The sequence below is a fragment of the Pseudonaja textilis genome, chromosome 2, assembly GCF_049901715.1.
Source record: "Pseudonaja textilis isolate UNSWEBS1 chromosome 2, rPseTex1.2, whole genome shotgun sequence".
In the NCBI taxonomy this organism is placed as follows: Eukaryota; Metazoa; Chordata; class Lepidosauria; order Squamata; family Elapidae; genus Pseudonaja; species Pseudonaja textilis.
The window spans coordinates 56,578,617-56,597,083 of record NC_141991.1 but is presented as its reverse complement, the minus strand read 5'-3'; the positions used below and the strand labels follow the sequence as shown (position 1 = coordinate 56,597,083).

Genomic DNA, 18,467 nt, shown 5'->3' with positions numbered 1-18,467 from the left:
AGTGCTGAGATATTTAAGTTTATGGCAGGCAAATATACTAATATAATCAAATGTTAACTCTTAAGATGAGTGACAGTAGCACATAGCAACTCTTCAGAATGCACCCTCTATTGATAATTCCATGTATGTGTAAGCATACAGAAAAAGAAATGTTCTAATGGCAATAATAGACAGGCATCCAGTAATGCAGTTTAGAATAGAATAACAGAGTTGGAAGGGACTTTGGAGGTCTTCTAGTTCAATCCCCTGCCTAGGCAGGAAACCCTACACCACTTCAGACAAATGGTTATCCAACATTTTTTTAAAAAACTTCCAATGTGGAAGATGTTCCACTAATTAATTGTTGTCAGGAAATTTCTTCTTAGTTCTAAGTTGCTTCTCTCCTTGATTATTTTCCACCCATTGCTTCTTGTCCTGCCCTCAGGTACCTTGGAGAATAGCTTGACCTCTAGTCCTTTTCATCAAACTAGACATACCCAATTCCAGTAACCATTCTTTATGTTTTAGCCTCCAGTCCCCTAATAATCTTAGATGCTCTTCTCTGCATTTGCTAGAGTCTCCACATCTTTTTTACATCATGGCGACCAAAACTGAATGCAGCATTCCAAGTGTGGCCTTACCAAGGCATTTTAAAGTGGTATTAACACATCACATGATCTTGATTTTATCCCTCTGTTTATGCAGCTTAGAATTGCGTTGGCTTTTTTGGCAGCTGAAGGACATTGCGGGCTCATATTTAAATGACTATCCACTCGGACTCTAAGATCCCTCTCACGATTACTATTATTGAGCAAGGTACCACATATACTGCACCTGTGCATTTGGTTTTTCTTGCCTAAATGTTTTTCTTGCCTAACCTTACTTTTTCCACCATTGAATTTCATCTTTTTGGTTTACTTTTAAATCTTTTAGTAAGTCACCTAATCCTGATAAAATAAACTTTAGAACAATCGGCTGGGGTGTAGTGCAGGGAGAGATGTTTATTTCTGTTCGGAAGTTTATTTCTGAACAATGCCAAGTGCCGATTTAACTTATAGAATGCTTGCTCCAGCAAGTATTAAAGAAAGGTTAGTGTAAAGAAATCAGAAAAAGGTAGCAAATATATTCAGCAAAAGCCTAGTTTAAAGGGTGTCAGATGAATTATAAAAATAAAAAGGGCTCAATTTATTTTTTATTTGCCAAGTTTCCTCCAGTACTTCATGCTGACAGTTAAATTCTCTACAATATTGTTTGCATTCCCAGTCAAATAAGTGTTATATTCTAGGAGAGATGATCCCCTCCCCCCAAATCTCAGTACAGTGCTTTAAAAACAAAAACAAATTGAGCTTTAGTGGTTAGAAGTAAATACTGACACTAAAGGAAACACTGAATCATAAAGTACAGTAGTTGAACCACATTTTTGTCTGTGTCTTGAGCAAGAGAAGCTTGTTTGGCTAGTTTATGATTCAAGATAATATGCTAGCCTAAAACTGGGTTAATTGAAACGAACTATAGTTAAGAACCCTAGGTAAGTATGTGATGCAATGAACTTCTTTACTCAGGTAATCACACTGAAGACAAAAATGTGTTTTCATTTCATTTGATGGTAGTTGAAACAAGTGTTTTTTTTTTAATAGCTAAATGTTTTTGGTCCAAAAATTGGTACAAAGGAAAGTACAGCCTCCCTGTACGTTGATCACTTCTATATGGCAGATTCCCTCTTAGTGTTATTTTCTTTTGCAGCTTATGTTTTATTGTGGAAACTGGAATGTCAACTTCTCTGAATACCAAACAGAAAATGGACACCTTATACAGGTAGTCCTTGACTTACGACCACAAATGAGCCCCAAATTTCTGTTGCTAAGTGAGACATTTGTCAAGTGAACTTTGCTCCATTTTACATTTCTTGCCACTGTTAAGTGAATCACTTCAATTGTTAAGTTAGTAACATGGATATTAAGTGAATCTGGTTTTCTCGCTGAGTTTGTCAGAAGGTCACAAAAGGGACATGAACCTGGGACATCCCCATCATCAATATGACTCAGTAGCTGAATATCTGAATTTTGATCACATGACCATGGGAATATGGCAAAGGTTGTGTGAAAAATGGTCATAAGTCACATTTTTTCCAACATCAAACGGTCACTTAAACAAACTTGTAAGTCGGGGACTATCTGCATTCTTCCAGTGAAGTGAAAATACAATTTTTTTGGAGGCATTTGGGATATATCTCTGAATTTAAGAGTTATATCACTGGATCACACTAGTAATCATGATTGTGCAATGATGTAACCGAACCTTCCCAATGTCTCCGTGGGTCCAAATATATGCTATTTTTAGCAGGCAACTGGCCTCCCCCTCAGGACTCCCCTCTGCATGTCAAGTAAATGGAAGAACAAGAATGTCCAGCTGCCCCCTGAAAAAGCACCTTTGGAGTGCGTTGACTGACAATGTCCAGTTGCCCCTGAAAAGCACCTTTGGGGTGCTGGATGACTGACAATGTCCAGTTGCCCCTGAAAAGCACCTTTGGGGTGCTGGATGACTGACAATGTCCAGTTGCCCCCTGAAAAAGCACCTTTGGGGTGCTGGATGACTGACAATGTCCAGTTGCCCCTGAAAAAGCACCTTTGAGTGCTGGATGACTGACAATGTCCAGTTGCCCCTGAAAAAGCACCTTTGGGGTGCTGGATGACTGACAATGTCCAGTTGCCCTGAAAAGCACCTTTGGGTGCTGGATGACTGACAATGTCCAGTTGCCCCTGAAAAAGCACCTTTGGGGTGCTGGATGACTGACAATCTCTACATTCTCCGGCTTCCATTCGCCGCGTTCCTCGCCGCTTCTTTTAACGCGCCTCCGGCAGACGCGGCCCCCCTCCCTGCCTCCTCTTCAACGCGAGCCCGTTTTCCTCGGCGACCAACACGGAAGGCAGCAGCCGAGGCCTTGAGCCGCCGTTTGGCGTCCTTCCCCTTGTGACCGAGAGAGGAATTAAACAGTTGCTTGGCGGAGGAGGGAACGGGCGTGTCCTACCCAATCCGGGGCCGCCTTATTTGCAGCCTATGGTGGGAGAGATCGGAGCAGCCGCGGGTGGGTAGGTGGTGGATTTCTTTTTCGACTTCCTGTCATGCTTTCTCTCGCTCTGGGGTTGCATCATTTCTTAGCCGGTCGAGCGGGCTGCAGCTGCTGGGCCTAGAAGCAGGTGAGGCCCTCGGTGTCTTATTGGAGGAGCGTGTGAGGGAAGCAGAAAGAGAGGAGTGGGCGTGGGCGGGGAAAGGGGGCGGCGGCGGCGGCGGCGGCTTTCTTTTATTGTGGGTCGTCTGCTAGGAAAGCCCCTTGTCGCAAGGTAGGTTTGAAAACTGCTGATTGAGGATTGTGCTCCGGGGCGCTGGCTCCGGAGTTAGTAGGAAAATTCGAACACGCGCCTTCATGCAGTTTTGGAGGAAAGCTGAAGTGTTCCTCCTCCTTGAGAATCCAACACAGCAGTAACCTTCGGCTGTCTTAAACCGACTCCTGCTTCTATAATCGTGCCGATGGAAAATGGCTGAGTATTCAATTCTGACGCATCAGATCGGGCAAAAGTGGCGCAAGGGTTAACGGATCCACGGCTCATCCATGCCCCTACACCAAATGTCAAGTTAAATATTCCACTCAGTATAAAATAATACAAAATAATTGCTTCTGAACTTATGGTTCTGTATTGCATTGCATTGATCTTTATTATATTTAAAATATGTGCCCTGTGGTTACTGAATACTGTTGTCCCAGTGCAGTGTTTCAGTTGGTAGAAATGGGCCAAAAATAAATACTCTGGCATATGCATGGAGTCTGATATTTTTGCAGCTTCCATAGCCCGGTCATTGTTACATTGCTTTCCTGCTACAGGTGCAGTTCTTTACTGAGGCAAGAACAGTGTATCACTTAAGAGCTGTGCCTGTGTGTAGTTTTTTTGCTTTTTTTTCCCCAGAAAGGGAAAAAGCAACATAGGAATATTTGAGACCAAACCAGTATATCTAAAAACTATAATGAAGGAGTGCTGCGGGAAGAATATCTGCATCATGTTTGCTTTGGTGTGCAGTGCTAAAGCCTGTGCAAGTGTGCTTTGGCATGCCAAATGATTGCATCTGTTTGGTCTTTTTCTCTTGCTGATGGTAATAGTCAAATAAAACAGGAAATTTCCATTGCTCATTTGTGATACGTTTGGCATTCAGCTTGAATCCTTGGCTCATTTGTTTTCTAAGAAGTTGGAATATAAAGTCAGCCTTTGGCTTTTGCTTCCAATTTCTGGCAAGTGACAGGCTTGGAATTCTAGTTTGTATGTTTTAAAAAATGCTTAAGATTTCCTGGTTTTATTTAGTACTGAGATGTGCACCTGATACCTGGACTTGTTTTTGTTGGGGGGAGGGGGTCATATAGAAGTGGAGGGACTTACTGTAGCTAATTTTCAGCATGTGCTGTCATGCTAAAAAACTGGTGAACAGCTTGAGCATTCATTTGAGGGGAAAGCTATGGCAGCAACCTATCTGAACATGTTGTTGCTAAATGGTGGCAAATTATTTCAGCATCTAGCCACATATGAGGATGGAGCTCTAGACCTTCATAGAATCATTAGATGGGCAGACTATTGGGTGTAGGTTGCGTTCCTAGACAAGCCAAGTTGGAGTGACATGCAGCATGCAACAGTGCACTTGTTCATAACAATTCAAAGATTGTGAATGGAATGATGCATATTTACAATGAATAATGCTGGCTTTGTATTACAGTATATGCAAATAGATTGCCAGCAGAGTCCTTGTAACATACAATCAGCATTGTTGTTTTAAGCACTAATGCTTTTTTGCTTATAATATTTAATCAGAAAACTATTAATGCTAGCTCATTTTGCCCACTTTAGGAATTGCTGTCCTAAATATTAAGGGGAAACATAATTGAGCAAATAGTCAATAATTAATTCCATATATAGTAGGATTCGTTTCTGACTAGACATGTGATGCAGCATTTTTAAATACATGTCTGAATTATTCTCTGAATTATTCTCTGAATTATTGTCAGTTTACTTGACATGAAGAAATTATATAGTGATATTTTAATTTTTTTGAGTATTGCTTTGTTTTGATTAGGAAGAGGATGATTCAGCAAGTCCCAGAGAACATAAACTTTCCAGAGGAAGAAGAGAAAATACTGCAGCTTTGGAACACACTTAATTGCTTTCAAGAATGTCTCAAGCAGTCAAAAAATAGACCCAGGTAAGATAGTACATTCCTTGGATTTCCATAATTCTTATAAACAGACCACAGTTATTATCCCTATTCATAGGTCTTTTCTTTTGAAGCTTGATATCTGAATTGTGCGCTACAACTCCCTCCCTATCTCTCTCTCTGTATGGTGTTCTCAAAAACCAAAAACTTCAAATAATCAAAAAGCTGATTATAATGTGATGGATCTTGTGCTTTTAAATTCTATGCATTGTTTTTGTTTCCTAGGTTTACTTTCTATGATGGTCCTCCATTTGCCACAGGGCTTCCGCATTATGGCCACATACTTGCAGGAACCATTAAAGACATAGTAACTAGATTTGCTCATCAGAGTGGGTTTCACGTTGACAGAAGATTTGGCTGGGATTGCCATGGTTTGCCTGTGGTATGTTTGTTTCTATGTATTATTGGTTTGGTTATCCACTGTCAACCGATGCAAGCTTTGCAACTACACTGATAGAGACCACTGCTCTGAGTTGTTTTCATCACAAAAAGGGTGACTTAATTGGCTTGATTTGAATTTTATAATCTATAAAAATAGCAAAGGCAACCCAACAAACTGGAGCCAGTTCAGTCAGAGTTTGGTTCTTCAAATAATTTTATAGGTTGGAAAAAATGAATCTTTTAAAGGACTTCTTTGGAATATTTTTACAATTAGTGCTTCAAAAATAATATCTGAAGGATCAGCTACATCCAAGTCTTCATGATTGGGCTTTTACGACTTTGTGGACTGGTGCTTCCTGAGCTTGTTTGCTTGCAGACATTTAATTATCAGACTGGGTACCGTTTTCACTGCTTTTCTGACCCTAATATTCCTTTAGCCTCCTACCCACTATGCCTAAGTGTTACTATCTAAGCCTGAGATTTTTCCAACTTTCTGCTTGTATTTAGGGGTATCTGTAAGGAATTTAGGGAATGTTCAGGTGAAGCAATGGGAATCCATTCCACCCATGATTTGTATTCTGCTTATGACTGGTCAGTATTGTAACCATGGTACTTGTTCAAATAGTTTCTATATATTCAGAGAATATATGTATACAATAAAGTTGTATCTTGTTGTGCCACATCCGTCATTGGACATTGACGATCATATTGGTGATCCTATTTTTATCAACAGCCGCACAAAAAATTCTGTTGAGTTTAGTCCAAACCAGTCCCTTAGATTTTGAAGTCACGATTTTGTTCTTCTACCTTGTTTGCCTTCAGTCTTTCCTTGGAGGATTAGGTGAAGTATGCCGTATTTTTCTGGGTGTCACAATACATGTCCAAAATATTCTAATTTTTGCTTTTTCGTGGTATTGATGATTTCCCTTGGCTTTGCCGGGCGGCTTATATATTATGTAAATAATATATAGAGGTGACATGAAGAGGGTGGTTTGTTGTTAAGCTCTACAGGTAGTCCTCGCTTGACAATAATTGAAACTGGAATTTTTGTGGCTAAGCAATATGGTCATAAAAAGCCTGCCCTAAGTAGCAGCAATCCCAGTAGTCCCTATTGTTGTCATTAAATGAGGATCATGGGACCTCTTTGCAGCTTTCTGCCAGCTTCCAACAACAAATCATGGGGAAGACAGTTTGGGGCCTGGATACTTGCTTATATTCAAGTCTGCCTATTTCGGATAGAATCTGCCCACCTAATGCATGCAGAAGGATATCTGATGAGAGGACACCCAGAAGCAAGCTCCCTTTTGTAGAAGAATTTGGCCTCCTCTGTCATTTTGAAACCTTGTAAATACCTGACTGTTCTGGAACGCCTCTGAAGATTAGTGGAATGATTGCTGAATAAGACATTGCGTGTTGAATGTTGTATTGTGGGCTGGTTTACCATTATATCTAGGATACTAGATTGAGTTTATTAGAGTTAGAGTCTACTGTGTTGACATTGTATATATTGTTGACTAGAGGCAATTATAAAATTAGATTGAAGTAATATAAATATCTTCGTTAATGAAGTACAGAATTTAATAATTTAATTTAATAATCTAGAAACCGTAAACATGAAAACCCATTTCAGGACATTGTTGCAATATATTTGTTAGTAGAGTGTAAATATCACTTTTAAATACCTTTGGACTGAAAAATCGAATGATTTTGTAGTTATTTCAGCTATGTAGAACTTCTGTGCAATTTGAACATAGCTTAGTCTTTGATAAAAACTGTGTGCCAGTTGGCCTGTATATTTATAGCCTTTTTGTTGCAAAAAGCAGTAAAAACGTTTTGTTTGTATTTTCCAGGTTTTACTGTCTGTTGGACATCTCTCTCTCCCTCTGTCCCTCCCCCACCTCTTAATTGTGTCTATGTCTGTTTGTTTATCTGATTATTCTGACTTTCATGCAAGAAATAATGCATTTGATTTCCTTAGGAGTATGAAATTGACAAAGCACTGGGCATCAAAGGACCAGAAGATGTTGCAAAAATGGGGATTGCAGAATATAATCGCAACTGTCGAGGAATTGTGATGAGATATTCCCAAGAATGGAGAGTAAGAAAAATATTGCTGTTTATACTGTTTATTGCAGATTTTTTCCTTTTCTTTATCCTATTTTAGATGTTTATTAGCTGATTCAAAAAGCATGGCTTAAGATGGATGAATTGTCAATGTTGAATAGGAGATTGATTACTTTTGTAGTACTCCCTGCTTTAAAAGTGGCTAACTGTAAGCTGCTAAATTTTAAACATTGTGTAGGCATGCATGCCTGTGCATGCATGTGCGTGCGTGATGTGTGTATGCGCACACACACGAAGACAGAAACCAAAAACCTGATTGCATAGAATTACCCAGTTGTTAAAAATCCATGTTCACTGTGATTGAGGTCTGATTGTTGGGTATTAATTATTATAGCATCAGAATGCTATTTGTAATAGTTTCAGTGGAATAAGAGCATTGGGCAACGTTGTGTTCTTCTGTGAAGAATTATGCTACAATATAGTATGATTCTACAAACACTGCATACTTTGTGAATTTATTTTTTAACGTTTCAAAACAAAGTTGTTCCTGAAAATATTTTTATTTTATCCCCAAATAAAATTGGTCTCCCACTTTTTGTTTAACAGAAACAAAATAATAATAATTAAGCATGCATCCTATGTCTATGCTATGTTGAGCTGTGATTTAATGTCTTTTCAGACCAGTGTTACAAGACTTGGGCGGTGGATTGATTTTGACAATGATTATAAAACCCTGTATCCAGAATTCATGGAATCTGTCTGGTAGGTATTATTTAACTTCTTGAATGGTTTATGTTGTATTTATGTGCCTTTTAAAGTCAAATTTCTCCCTCAGTTGTGTTCTGAGGCTGGTTGCTTGATGACTTTTCCTTTAAGGGTGAGTAATATTAGCAGAAGAATCCAGTTCAAAGTGTTGTTGATCATTACCTATAAAGCCCTATATGGCATCGGGTCAGGTTACCTACCGCACTGGCTTTGCCATCAGTCCATCCCACTTGTTCAGGCAGGGAAGGCATGCTACAGAACTCTGTCAGTCAGAGAATTCAGACTGGCAGGGTCAAGAAGATGGCCTTTTTTGCTGCTATCCCTGCTTTGTAGAACATCTTGTCCTCAAATATGAGGAAAGCCACAAATCTCTTGGCCTTCCATAAAGGGGTCAAAACCTAGCTCTGTAGCCTTGCTTGAGGGATACAGGGGCCCAGGCATCCATGGGACTGTTTGGCCTCATGAGGACCTCCCCCTCCCTGTATTAACAACTCAATCTCCTCATCTTGGATATCTCCATTCCTTGCAATTTTATAAAGTTGTTTTACCTTTTAAAATTTTTTAATCTTAAATTATTCGATTTTATTGTATTGATTAAATTGTATACTTCCCAAAGCTTCTCTGTGAGGGAGATGGCCAGTTAAGAAGTTTAATATATAAACAAACTAATTGTAAAATAAAACAAATAAGAAGGTAATGGCAAACCTCCAAAAATGATGCCAGGAAAACTGCAGGAATAAGCACAGATATCTATATCTGTGTGTGTGTCCACTTTTGAGTCTGTGTTGATTTCTGCTGCCTTCCTGGACAAGCCCCTTTTTAGCAAGATATTGGAATTGGTTTGCCCTTGCTTCATTTCTAGGACAGTGTCTGGCCCAAATTCATCAACCTGTCTTGAGCCTAAGATGGAACTAGAGGTCCTAGTTTCCTAATTTCTAGCCTGGTGCTTTAACTACATTAAACTGGCTCACATATCTCTCTCTTTGTCAGAGTTACGCAAAACTCTGTTTTTGCAAATCTGACTTTAATCTGGTATTGTTATAAGTATGTACTATATTACAAGTGACTTCAAATGTTAAAATAATTGAAAAAAATGGTGTGGAATTTCATATCCTTGTATTTGGAGAAAAATTCCACAGGAGGGACTAGTTGATTTAAATTCATGCGTTCCTGAGAGCTCAGTCTGTGAGTGTCCTATTATATTATGCCTTTATTTTAACTTGAGTAGCTATTCTTTGGAAATATAATATAGGGATATAAAATCACCTTCATATTTCATAAATGCATATTGGACTATGTTGATTAAATTGCTTTGGAACGGTAATTTACTGCCGCAGAGTGTGATTAACAAAATATAAAACAGGTAAGTGTGCTTTTAGGGGGCAGCATTTTAAATGCAAATAGCATTAAACAGTAGGAGGCTTATCATTATCTGGATTACAACAGTCATGGAAAGGGGATTTAATTTCTCCAGCTATGGTCCTAAGGGGGAAAAAAATTCCAATGAAACACAATTTCAGTTTGGAGGATCTCTATTTTTGGGAGCATTACACCAGGAGAAGAAACAGTTGAATTAGTTTTCTATAGTTGCAGTCATCATTATCAGCTCCGTCTGTTAAATTAAATCTGAATAATAAATGCAGAGAAATGTTTAATGCTTATTAAAAGTGGTTTATGCAGATTCTTTCATCATTTTTATGTGTGCCAGCAATAAAAGCCACATTTCAAGCTTATCTAACATAGTAACTGGAGGCCTATTAGCAATGTGCTCTGCTGCCTTAAATTTGGCCAGGTTATCTTTACCATTAATTCATTCTAGGATGACTGCAGAGGGCAGGTGGGAATATGCTTTTCTATTTAAGAAGAACAAGCCAGAAGAAGAAAAGGTAGCAGAAAACAAATTATAAGGGTGAAATGAAAGTTGAGATATGGATAGCAAAGTAGCAATTCTGCAAAGAGATTCACGTTGAGGTTTGAAGAAAATTGAAATAGGCATGGACTTGACAATACTTCTATGAAAGGCTACAGAATTAGCTTGTGAATGAAGAAAAGCTTTTACATTTGAAAGCAACAATGGCACTTTTTCTTAACAGAACCGACATAAAAACAAAGTCTTTCCTGACCATAGCAACAATCATGTCTGTGTAAGATGAGAAATGTTGCTGTGATATCTTGTTCATAGCATTTGTACTTTCATTTAAGATATTTCAAAATTAATATATTAAACCTGTGTTAGATTTATATACAATACTATTTTTTCTTCCCAAATTCTGGGTAGCATACATAACACACGGTTTCCCCTCAGCTTTTCCCTATAAGAATCTTGTGAAATCATTTATGCTGAGAAGATGGCCTGAGCTAAAGACCAACTGACCAAACTGGCACACAAGACATTTATAAACTAAAGGAGAATAGGACAAGAACATCCTCCTGAAAATGTTACCTAATTTGGTAATGAAATGTTCAGAAACTAAATTGAAACAAACTGGGAGAGCAAACCATAGCCATAATGTCAAGCAGGGATGTGTCACGTGCAGGCCCTTCTACCCCAGCTCCACAAAGGGAAAAAATGTCACGATATGTCATGTGATGGCAACATGACACCGCGAGTTTAATACCCGTGCTCTGGATAGTTTCCATGGCTGACCTGGATGCACATGAACCTGTTGTTTCCTCATTCCTAGTCCAATGCCTTTCTCTACTATACTAGCCTGGCTCTTATATACCTAATATCATGATTTATCTTTCTGTGAAGATATGATACTGAAGATAACACACACACACACACACACACACACAGTGAAGATGCTGGACTGAAAGATACAGTTTTAAAGAAAATCTTCACATTAAATCTGTTGAGAAAGAAAGTTTCTTGGAAGAGATTATGAGTGTGCCTTTTGTATGTTCTCTATTACTTTTAAGCTACAAGTCTCATTCTATTTTTGAATGCTTCAATTATGTTGTTTTTGTAGGTGGGTTTTCAAACAGCTATATGACAAAGGATTGGTATACCGAGGAGTTAAAGTTATGCCCTTCTCAACTGCATGTAATACACCCCTTTCCAACTTTGAGTCTCACCAGAATTATAAGGTACAGTGCTTTATATCTTGGATAGAACTGTGTAGTGGCAAACTCACATATAAATTTGAAAATATTCAATAGCCTTGTAAGGATGGAGAGTATATTCATTTCAATTTAACAGACTTGTGAAAGCATTACAAGTGACAACTGACTGCCATTGTTTGAAAGTACTTCAACATACCACCTTCTTTAGACATTTGATGTCTAGGCTTAAGAGAGCTCCTTCTGATGGGTAACCAGTAGTGAAGGAGAACATTTCATCAGTTTAATCTTAGGTAAGGTGTGGCTTTAGATTTTAAATCAGTGACTGCCAATTGTGTGCTGACTTAAAGACTGTTTCAAACTATTCCAGCTATTCATTTAATGCAAAGCCTTTATATTTTCCCATATTCTGAATTCTAGTTTCTTAATATTTTACTTTTGTTTGTTTTGTTCATTATGTTATATCTGTTGGGGTTTTATTGTGATTTTGTAAACCTTTAATTAAGTTAAAGGTATTGCTAGCAGTCTTGTGTGTGAGAACCATTATGCCTGTGGCAACTGCCATTGTGCCTAACTTTAAAAAAAAATTGAATGGGAATACAGGTATGGCATATTGGAACTAAAATACTAGTGTTTAGCTACACCTTTATTTAAAACAATGCCTTTGGGTTCCTTACCAGCCCCACATGCCTTATTAGAGAACATTATTAAAGTGCTACAGTCCTGTGATTTGTTTGAAGTATGCCTATTCATTTATGAAGAAATAAAGATAAATACAAGGTGAACAGAAAGAGTATAACAAGCTAAAACAAGTGCTAGGAGAAACAAGCTTTACAACTGTGGTTGTGAGAAGCTACCTGTCATGGCAGCCATTTTGTGAATCCTCCCGTGGTAGCTATAAATATCTGCCTTTCTTCGCATGGAAGTTGTCTGCAAATATTCATAATACGTACATCTGGAACTTCAAGGTCTGATTGTAAGCATTACTCATTCAGTTCTGTCATAACTTCAAATAGTCACTGAACAAGTGGTCAGTGAGGACTGTATACCAACCAAAGTTTGTTTAATATAAGATTTCCTGTGAACTGTTCCTATATGCTTCATAGTGCCTGAACTGAATATCTTAAACATTTTTTTCAATTAACTTTGGGAGGAAAAAAGAAATCTTTTATTTGCTTAAAAAAGATATTCAACAACTCCTGACATACTCACCACCAACCTCTGGAAGGCTTTTCTTGTAATAATTGGAGAACAGATATAGTCCAGCTAATTCAGCAAGTCCTGGAGGGAAAGAAAAGGAAAAAAAAAAGGGGAAGAAAGAGCTCACCTGATTGCTGCCAGGTTTTTCTTCCGTGAAATAGAAAAATGAGTTATTCAACAAGCTTGTGATGTCTTTGACCTTCCCAAAATGAGTTATTCAATGCCTTCTCGGTTTTTCTTCTTCTTCTCAAAATGGCTTTTGTTGGAATACAATGTGCACAAATGACTATTGTCTTATTTTGACATACTCTGTGTTCTTTAAAACTGGCTTATTTTGGAAGGAGACATGCAAAGAGAAAAATATTGTAGCTCATAGATATTGCAATAAAAGTGGCATTTACTGTGCAGTATGCCCAACAAATTCCCAACTATCTGAGTGTTTCTTAAATCAATCAAGGTGGCTGACAGCTTACAGCATTGTTGAGAAGCGCATAAAATTGGAAATCATATAACAACCAGAAAAGCATATTGGCATTTGGGTTGTTGATTTTGCTTTGAGTTCACAGAAACTTCTTAAGGAAATCCTCAATTCTCCATGAATAGCTTCAGTTTCAAATAAAAGTTACTCAAAGTTAACATACGGAGAGCTAGTTTGGTATCGTGGTTAAGGTACCAGTCTAGAAACCAGGAGATGTAAGTTCTAGTTCTGCATAGGCATAAAAGTCGGCTGAGTGACTTTGGGGCAAGTCACTCTCTCTCATCCCAACTCACCTCACAGGGTTGTTGTGGAGAAAATAGGAGGAAGGAGGAGTATTAGGTATATTCATTGCCTTGAGTTAGCTGTAAAATCAAGGTGAGATTAAAAAAAATGTATATCCAGAATCAGGAAGAATCAGCCAGATGACAAAATTCAAAGGAGAAAAGGACTTATTCATTTTTTTAAAAGTGTAGAACAGGGCTGTCAAACTCACAGCCCACGGGCCGGATACATCACACTCTGGCCATGCCCACCCCTGGTTTAGCGAAAGGGAAAAAATGCTACTGTGACAACGCGAGTTTGACACCCCTGGTGTAGAAGAAGGAATTTTGGCAATGGCTGCTGACATGCCTACTTTTCAGGAACCATTGCAACTGCAGAAGTTGAAATGTAACTTGCTTGCCCTCCCCTTAATGTCATGTGTGAATATGATACTTATCCTTTGTTTGGCAAATTTTTTAAACAAACCATGGCTTGCTGCAACCAAATGCATTTACCTTAGATTTTTTTAAAAAGATATTAAATTTGTTGCCTATGTCACAGTTCGAGGGGACTCTGAGCAGCCTGCCTGATAACCGCAACTTGCAAGTCTGAGAAGAGTCACAGCTGCTTAAAGGAGTTACAGAAAAGTGATAAATTTACATTTTGCATGCAATGAAACATTTTTGCCTTTGTAAAATTCTAGTGCTTATATTTTGGCCACAGTTAAGATATGATATAAATGATAGAGATGCTGGACAAATTTGGATTTTTGGCCAAATGTTTTTTCCTCCACCAATTTTACGTTAGCAGATTTTGAATTATTGTGATTAAATAGATTTTAAATAATCTTTTAGGAGAAACATGCACTTGATTTCTTAGTGTTGCATTAGTTCAAGGAGAACAGAAAACACATGCGGTTTGCAAAAGGAAAACATTGTTGCTTTTGTAATGAACTTATTCTCTTATTTATACATACATTTATATGACACCTACTCTGAAACACTTGATTGAGATTATAAGAAAAGGAAATACAAATATATAAAAAAACTAACGTATATACAACATAACAAAAATCTGTAAGAAAGGCCTACCGCGTAAGATTGTAAATTGCTGGAAGACATGTTATTCTCGTTAATCTTGTGGCTAGAAATAGGAAAGGAGTATCTCTTAATTCTTTTGTTGATTTATTATGGGATTTATGGGATAAAAAAATCTGGTGGATTTTGAGCTCAAGTTGGGAATTTAAAAATAAAATGTGTGAAAGAAATGTATTAGAAAACATAGCAAGAGTTCGGGGTTTTATTAAATCTTGGTATATGGCATCTATATTCATTATGAGGTGCCTATATTTTTTTAACATTTTAAGATTTCAGAAAATGTTTTCCAAACCACAATTTTAATTGCTAGGGACTGCAGTAGTAGGAATTATTTACATAATCATTTGAAGTGGATCAATTTTTGATTAAGGATTAAACACACAAATTGTTTGTAAAATCTATTTAGATAACGTACATAGGATTTTAAAACTGCATTAAGATTTCTTGGGTTTATGTTGCAGATCAGATTTAAATCAATGCAAACTTCTGTGCTTGTAATTTGCAGTAAATTATTATTTTTGCTTCCAATTTGAAAATTCTGTCAATATTTAGATAATTAACATAGAAGGTTTTTATTTGACCACAGGGCCATCAGTTTAATGCACTTTGGAAAACTTTGTTTGCCTTCGATGTGATTCATGAATAGTCATAAATAATGCAAATATTATTGTTTGTAATTGGTTATTTCTGTAAGTGTAAATAATTTTTTTATTCAACTTCACCTTTCCCAAATTTTTATATTGAAGGATGTTCAAGATCCCTCGGTTATTATCACCTTTCCATTGGAAGATGATGAAAGTATATCTCTTGTTGCTTGGACAACAACTCCATGGACTCTGCCTAGCAATTTAGCCCTGTGTGTTAATCCAGATTTGCAGTATGTGAAAGTGAAAGGCAAGTGTAAAACATGAGATGGCATATAATTATTGGTTTCTTCTAGTATATGCAAGTGATATCCTTATTTGAAAAAAAAAATCCTATTTAGTTAAATGGATATTGCTTATCAAGTAAGAGAGTATAAGATTCAAGATACTGTATTAAGGACAGTAATTTAATAGTCCAGTCATGTGGAATTTTGACATATCTTGCACTTAAAAGCCACAAGATATAGATAGTTGTTTCAAGTTTGCAATGGACTGTTCCAGCCTTACCAGCATTCATATGCTTTGCTGACTATTCTGGAAGTGTTTTAAACTAGAAATGGCCCTGTTTCTAATTTGATTCAGGTGTTTTGTTTCAAGCTTAAATATGGTTGCTTTGTATGAGTTTCTAACACTTGCAATAATTGGAACAGCCCTGGAATATTTCTAATAATGTCAGTATTGCTATTTAAATTCCTTGATTTTAAAATGTTTTTTAATCCCTTCTTCCATCGATGGCTGTACTCTATGAATAAATGGTTACTATTTGGCAGGAGGACAGGATGTTTATAGGCATGTAAATAAGTTGCTTACTTCAAGACTGATTGACTTGATATATTTGTTTTGTCATCTTCATTTAATACCTTTTTCCCCAGGAACTTCCAGCTGATGCCATAATAAACCTTATGAAAACTAGAAAACTAGTAATAGTTATATAAAGTGGTTTCTTTCCACACCTTCTGATTAACCTTTACATGATGATTCAGGTGACATCGTAATAACACAAAGATGACTATTTGTAGGAAGCAAACAACTTTGACTTCTTCTCAAGGACAGTTTTTGTCCGCTAAATGCTGTGAGCAAAACAGTGAGCAGCTGATACTCAATATTTTCCCTTGCTAAATACTGTAATTCATTTTTAGGGGTAATTTCATTTTAAGTACTTGGAAATTATGGATCAGGAATAAGTAAAATAGAATTACCTCCCATAATCGGACTTAGAATGCATATAATTGAGTCTAGATATATGAATAGTAAGGACACTTTTGAATTGCCAAAATGAGAAAAGCTGTTAGATATTTGAGGAGCAATGTTTGTATTACAGAAATTTAAAGCGTTTACTTTTAAGCTTTCTCATGTTGGCTAAGCTTAAGGCCACTCTCCTGTTCTTCTATCCTTAGAGGAAATACCACCAATTTCTACAGGTGAAAACACCTAATCAACCTTGGCTGATCTTGAAAGCTAAGCAGAGTCTAATCTGGTGAATACTTGGATGGATGACCAGCAGAGGGCCAGAACGAGATTTCTAAAACTATTTCAGAGGAAACATAGCAAATAACTTCTGTCCTTTTGCCGATTATCGCATGCATTGAGCTTGATTCAAAGGAAACTAAGAATACAATTAAACAATCTCGGCAAATAATTAAAAAAATATTCAGTTCTCAGATCAGCTGTTATTTTTGCTTTCTTGAGTTTACATCTGAAATTACCTTGTGTAACTTCTGTTTACTGCTTATATCCACTAGTAAAGTGGTCTTCTCAACTGCTAACTTTTCATTGTACTTAAGCACATCCTACATCAAGCACTCCTTAGTGTTAATGTACTTTCAATTTGTTTAAAGCAATGTATTTCAAATTTAGCAATTTTAAGATGTGTGGACTCAGCATGCTGGTTAGGTAATTCTGGGAGTTCAAGTCCACACCTTAAAATTGCCATGTTTGAAAAACAGTGGTTTAAAGGGAACAGCTTTCCCTGATAAATACATGGCTAGTGATTTCAATGCACTGTATTGAATTCGAAGTGTTACTATACCTTGACTTCTATCCAGAGGTTTTCTGAAGGGAAGAAACAACAAGGTCTCAATCCTGGTTAAAGAGTTAAAGAAGCCACCAACAAAAGCCTCATTTGTGCAGTGCAGGCATGTAGAGAAAGCCACTGTTAAGGTTCATTAAGTCAGATGTCGTGCCTGGTTGTATATTTGCCCTAAATAGTGGTTTTTGATTAAGGAATAGCTAATAAGTCACTCACAGCTTTTAATATCATACTATATCACAGTAATGTTTCTTTTGCCAAATACTGATTGTATTTAGTCAACTACGTACCAAGGATGTTGCTATTTTTTAGCAACAAATCTGAATTTGAACAGTGTGTTACTCATTTTAATCATGACATACAGAAATATCTTGGCTCATTTCTACTTTTTTAGTTCTCTCAGCCAACTTCTCAGTTCATAGAAGTGAAGACAAGGATAACTAAAAATAAAGGAAAAACAAACTAGGATTTGTCTGAATGAGCATTGATAAGCTATTAGGTTTTGTTCATACCTGAAATAGAATAAAGATAAATTCTTGCTTAAACTTAGATATAAATATAGTCCTGATGTCAGTATTTACACTTCCATTTTTTTACTGCCAGTCTGGGATTTAACATCATTCCATTATTAACATTTATTAATATTGCATATTTATATTGCTATTATAGTGCAGAAACTGAATCTTAACGTTATTTTTTTCCCCAGACCAAAATACTGGGAAAACATACATATTGATGGAAGCTAGATTGGCATCTCTCTACAAATCTGAAAGTGAATATGAAGTACTTGACAGGCAAGTCAATAGAATATTGTGTCATGTAATTTATAAATAATTGCTATGGAAAAGGCAAGAAAAGCAAAAAGTAATGATTTATCTGCTCTGTAGATTGACATATGAAAGTACATGTAATGTTTGTACTCTCAAAGGGTTTGATACTCAGAACTTTCCTTAAGCTGGAAATTTTATCTGTAGCAAAGTGCTGACTTCATTTTATGTATCTCCTATCAATCATGTTAAAGTGTTGAAATTTCTTTTGGAAACAAAATAGGAACTGTAGTATCTGCAGCAGCAATTAAACTTGTTGCTTTCATCAAATCCTGATGCTTTGCTCTTACAAATGGATCAGATTTCAGCATGTGACAATTTCTGTCATTTTAAGCTATCTTCTTACTCCTTCCCCATTAGATGCTGCTGAATAGGGCTGAAGGATCTACAGTTTTGATTCTATCTTCAATAATTCTTTTGTTGATC

The 18,467-nt window shown here is 36.9% G+C and overlaps 1 protein-coding gene and 1 non-coding gene across 4 annotated transcripts in view; both read left to right on the top strand.

Moving 5' to 3' along the window:
- The first annotated feature begins 2,971 nt into the window (after nt 1-2,971).
- IARS1 (isoleucyl-tRNA synthetase 1) overlaps nt 2,972-18,467 on the top strand; it is a 78,170-nt gene continuing 62,674 nt past the window's right edge. For 2 of the 3 annotated variants that reach the window (XR_015741651.1, XM_087923963.1), the window contains exons 1-8: nt 2,972-3,176; nt 5,095-5,220; nt 5,458-5,614; nt 7,592-7,711; nt 8,357-8,439; nt 11,415-11,532; nt 15,288-15,435; nt 17,921-18,008. Coding sequence is in view for 2 of the 3 variants with exons in the window: in XM_087923963.1 (XP_087780089.1) it covers nt 5,102-5,220; nt 5,458-5,614; nt 7,592-7,711; nt 8,357-8,439; nt 11,415-11,532; nt 15,288-15,435; nt 17,921-18,008 (833 nt within the window). In the remaining variant the exon portion in view is untranslated. The remainder of the gene's footprint in view (nt 3,177-5,094; nt 5,221-5,457; nt 5,615-7,591; nt 7,712-8,356; nt 8,440-11,414; nt 11,533-15,287; nt 15,436-17,920; nt 18,009-18,467) is intronic. The other variant, XM_087923964.1, reaches the window with a different exon arrangement.
- Nucleotides 3,712-3,845, top strand: LOC113455198 (small nucleolar RNA SNORA84). The gene has a single exon (XR_003376486.1). It is a non-coding gene; the product is annotated as a small nucleolar RNA SNORA84 (small nucleolar RNA).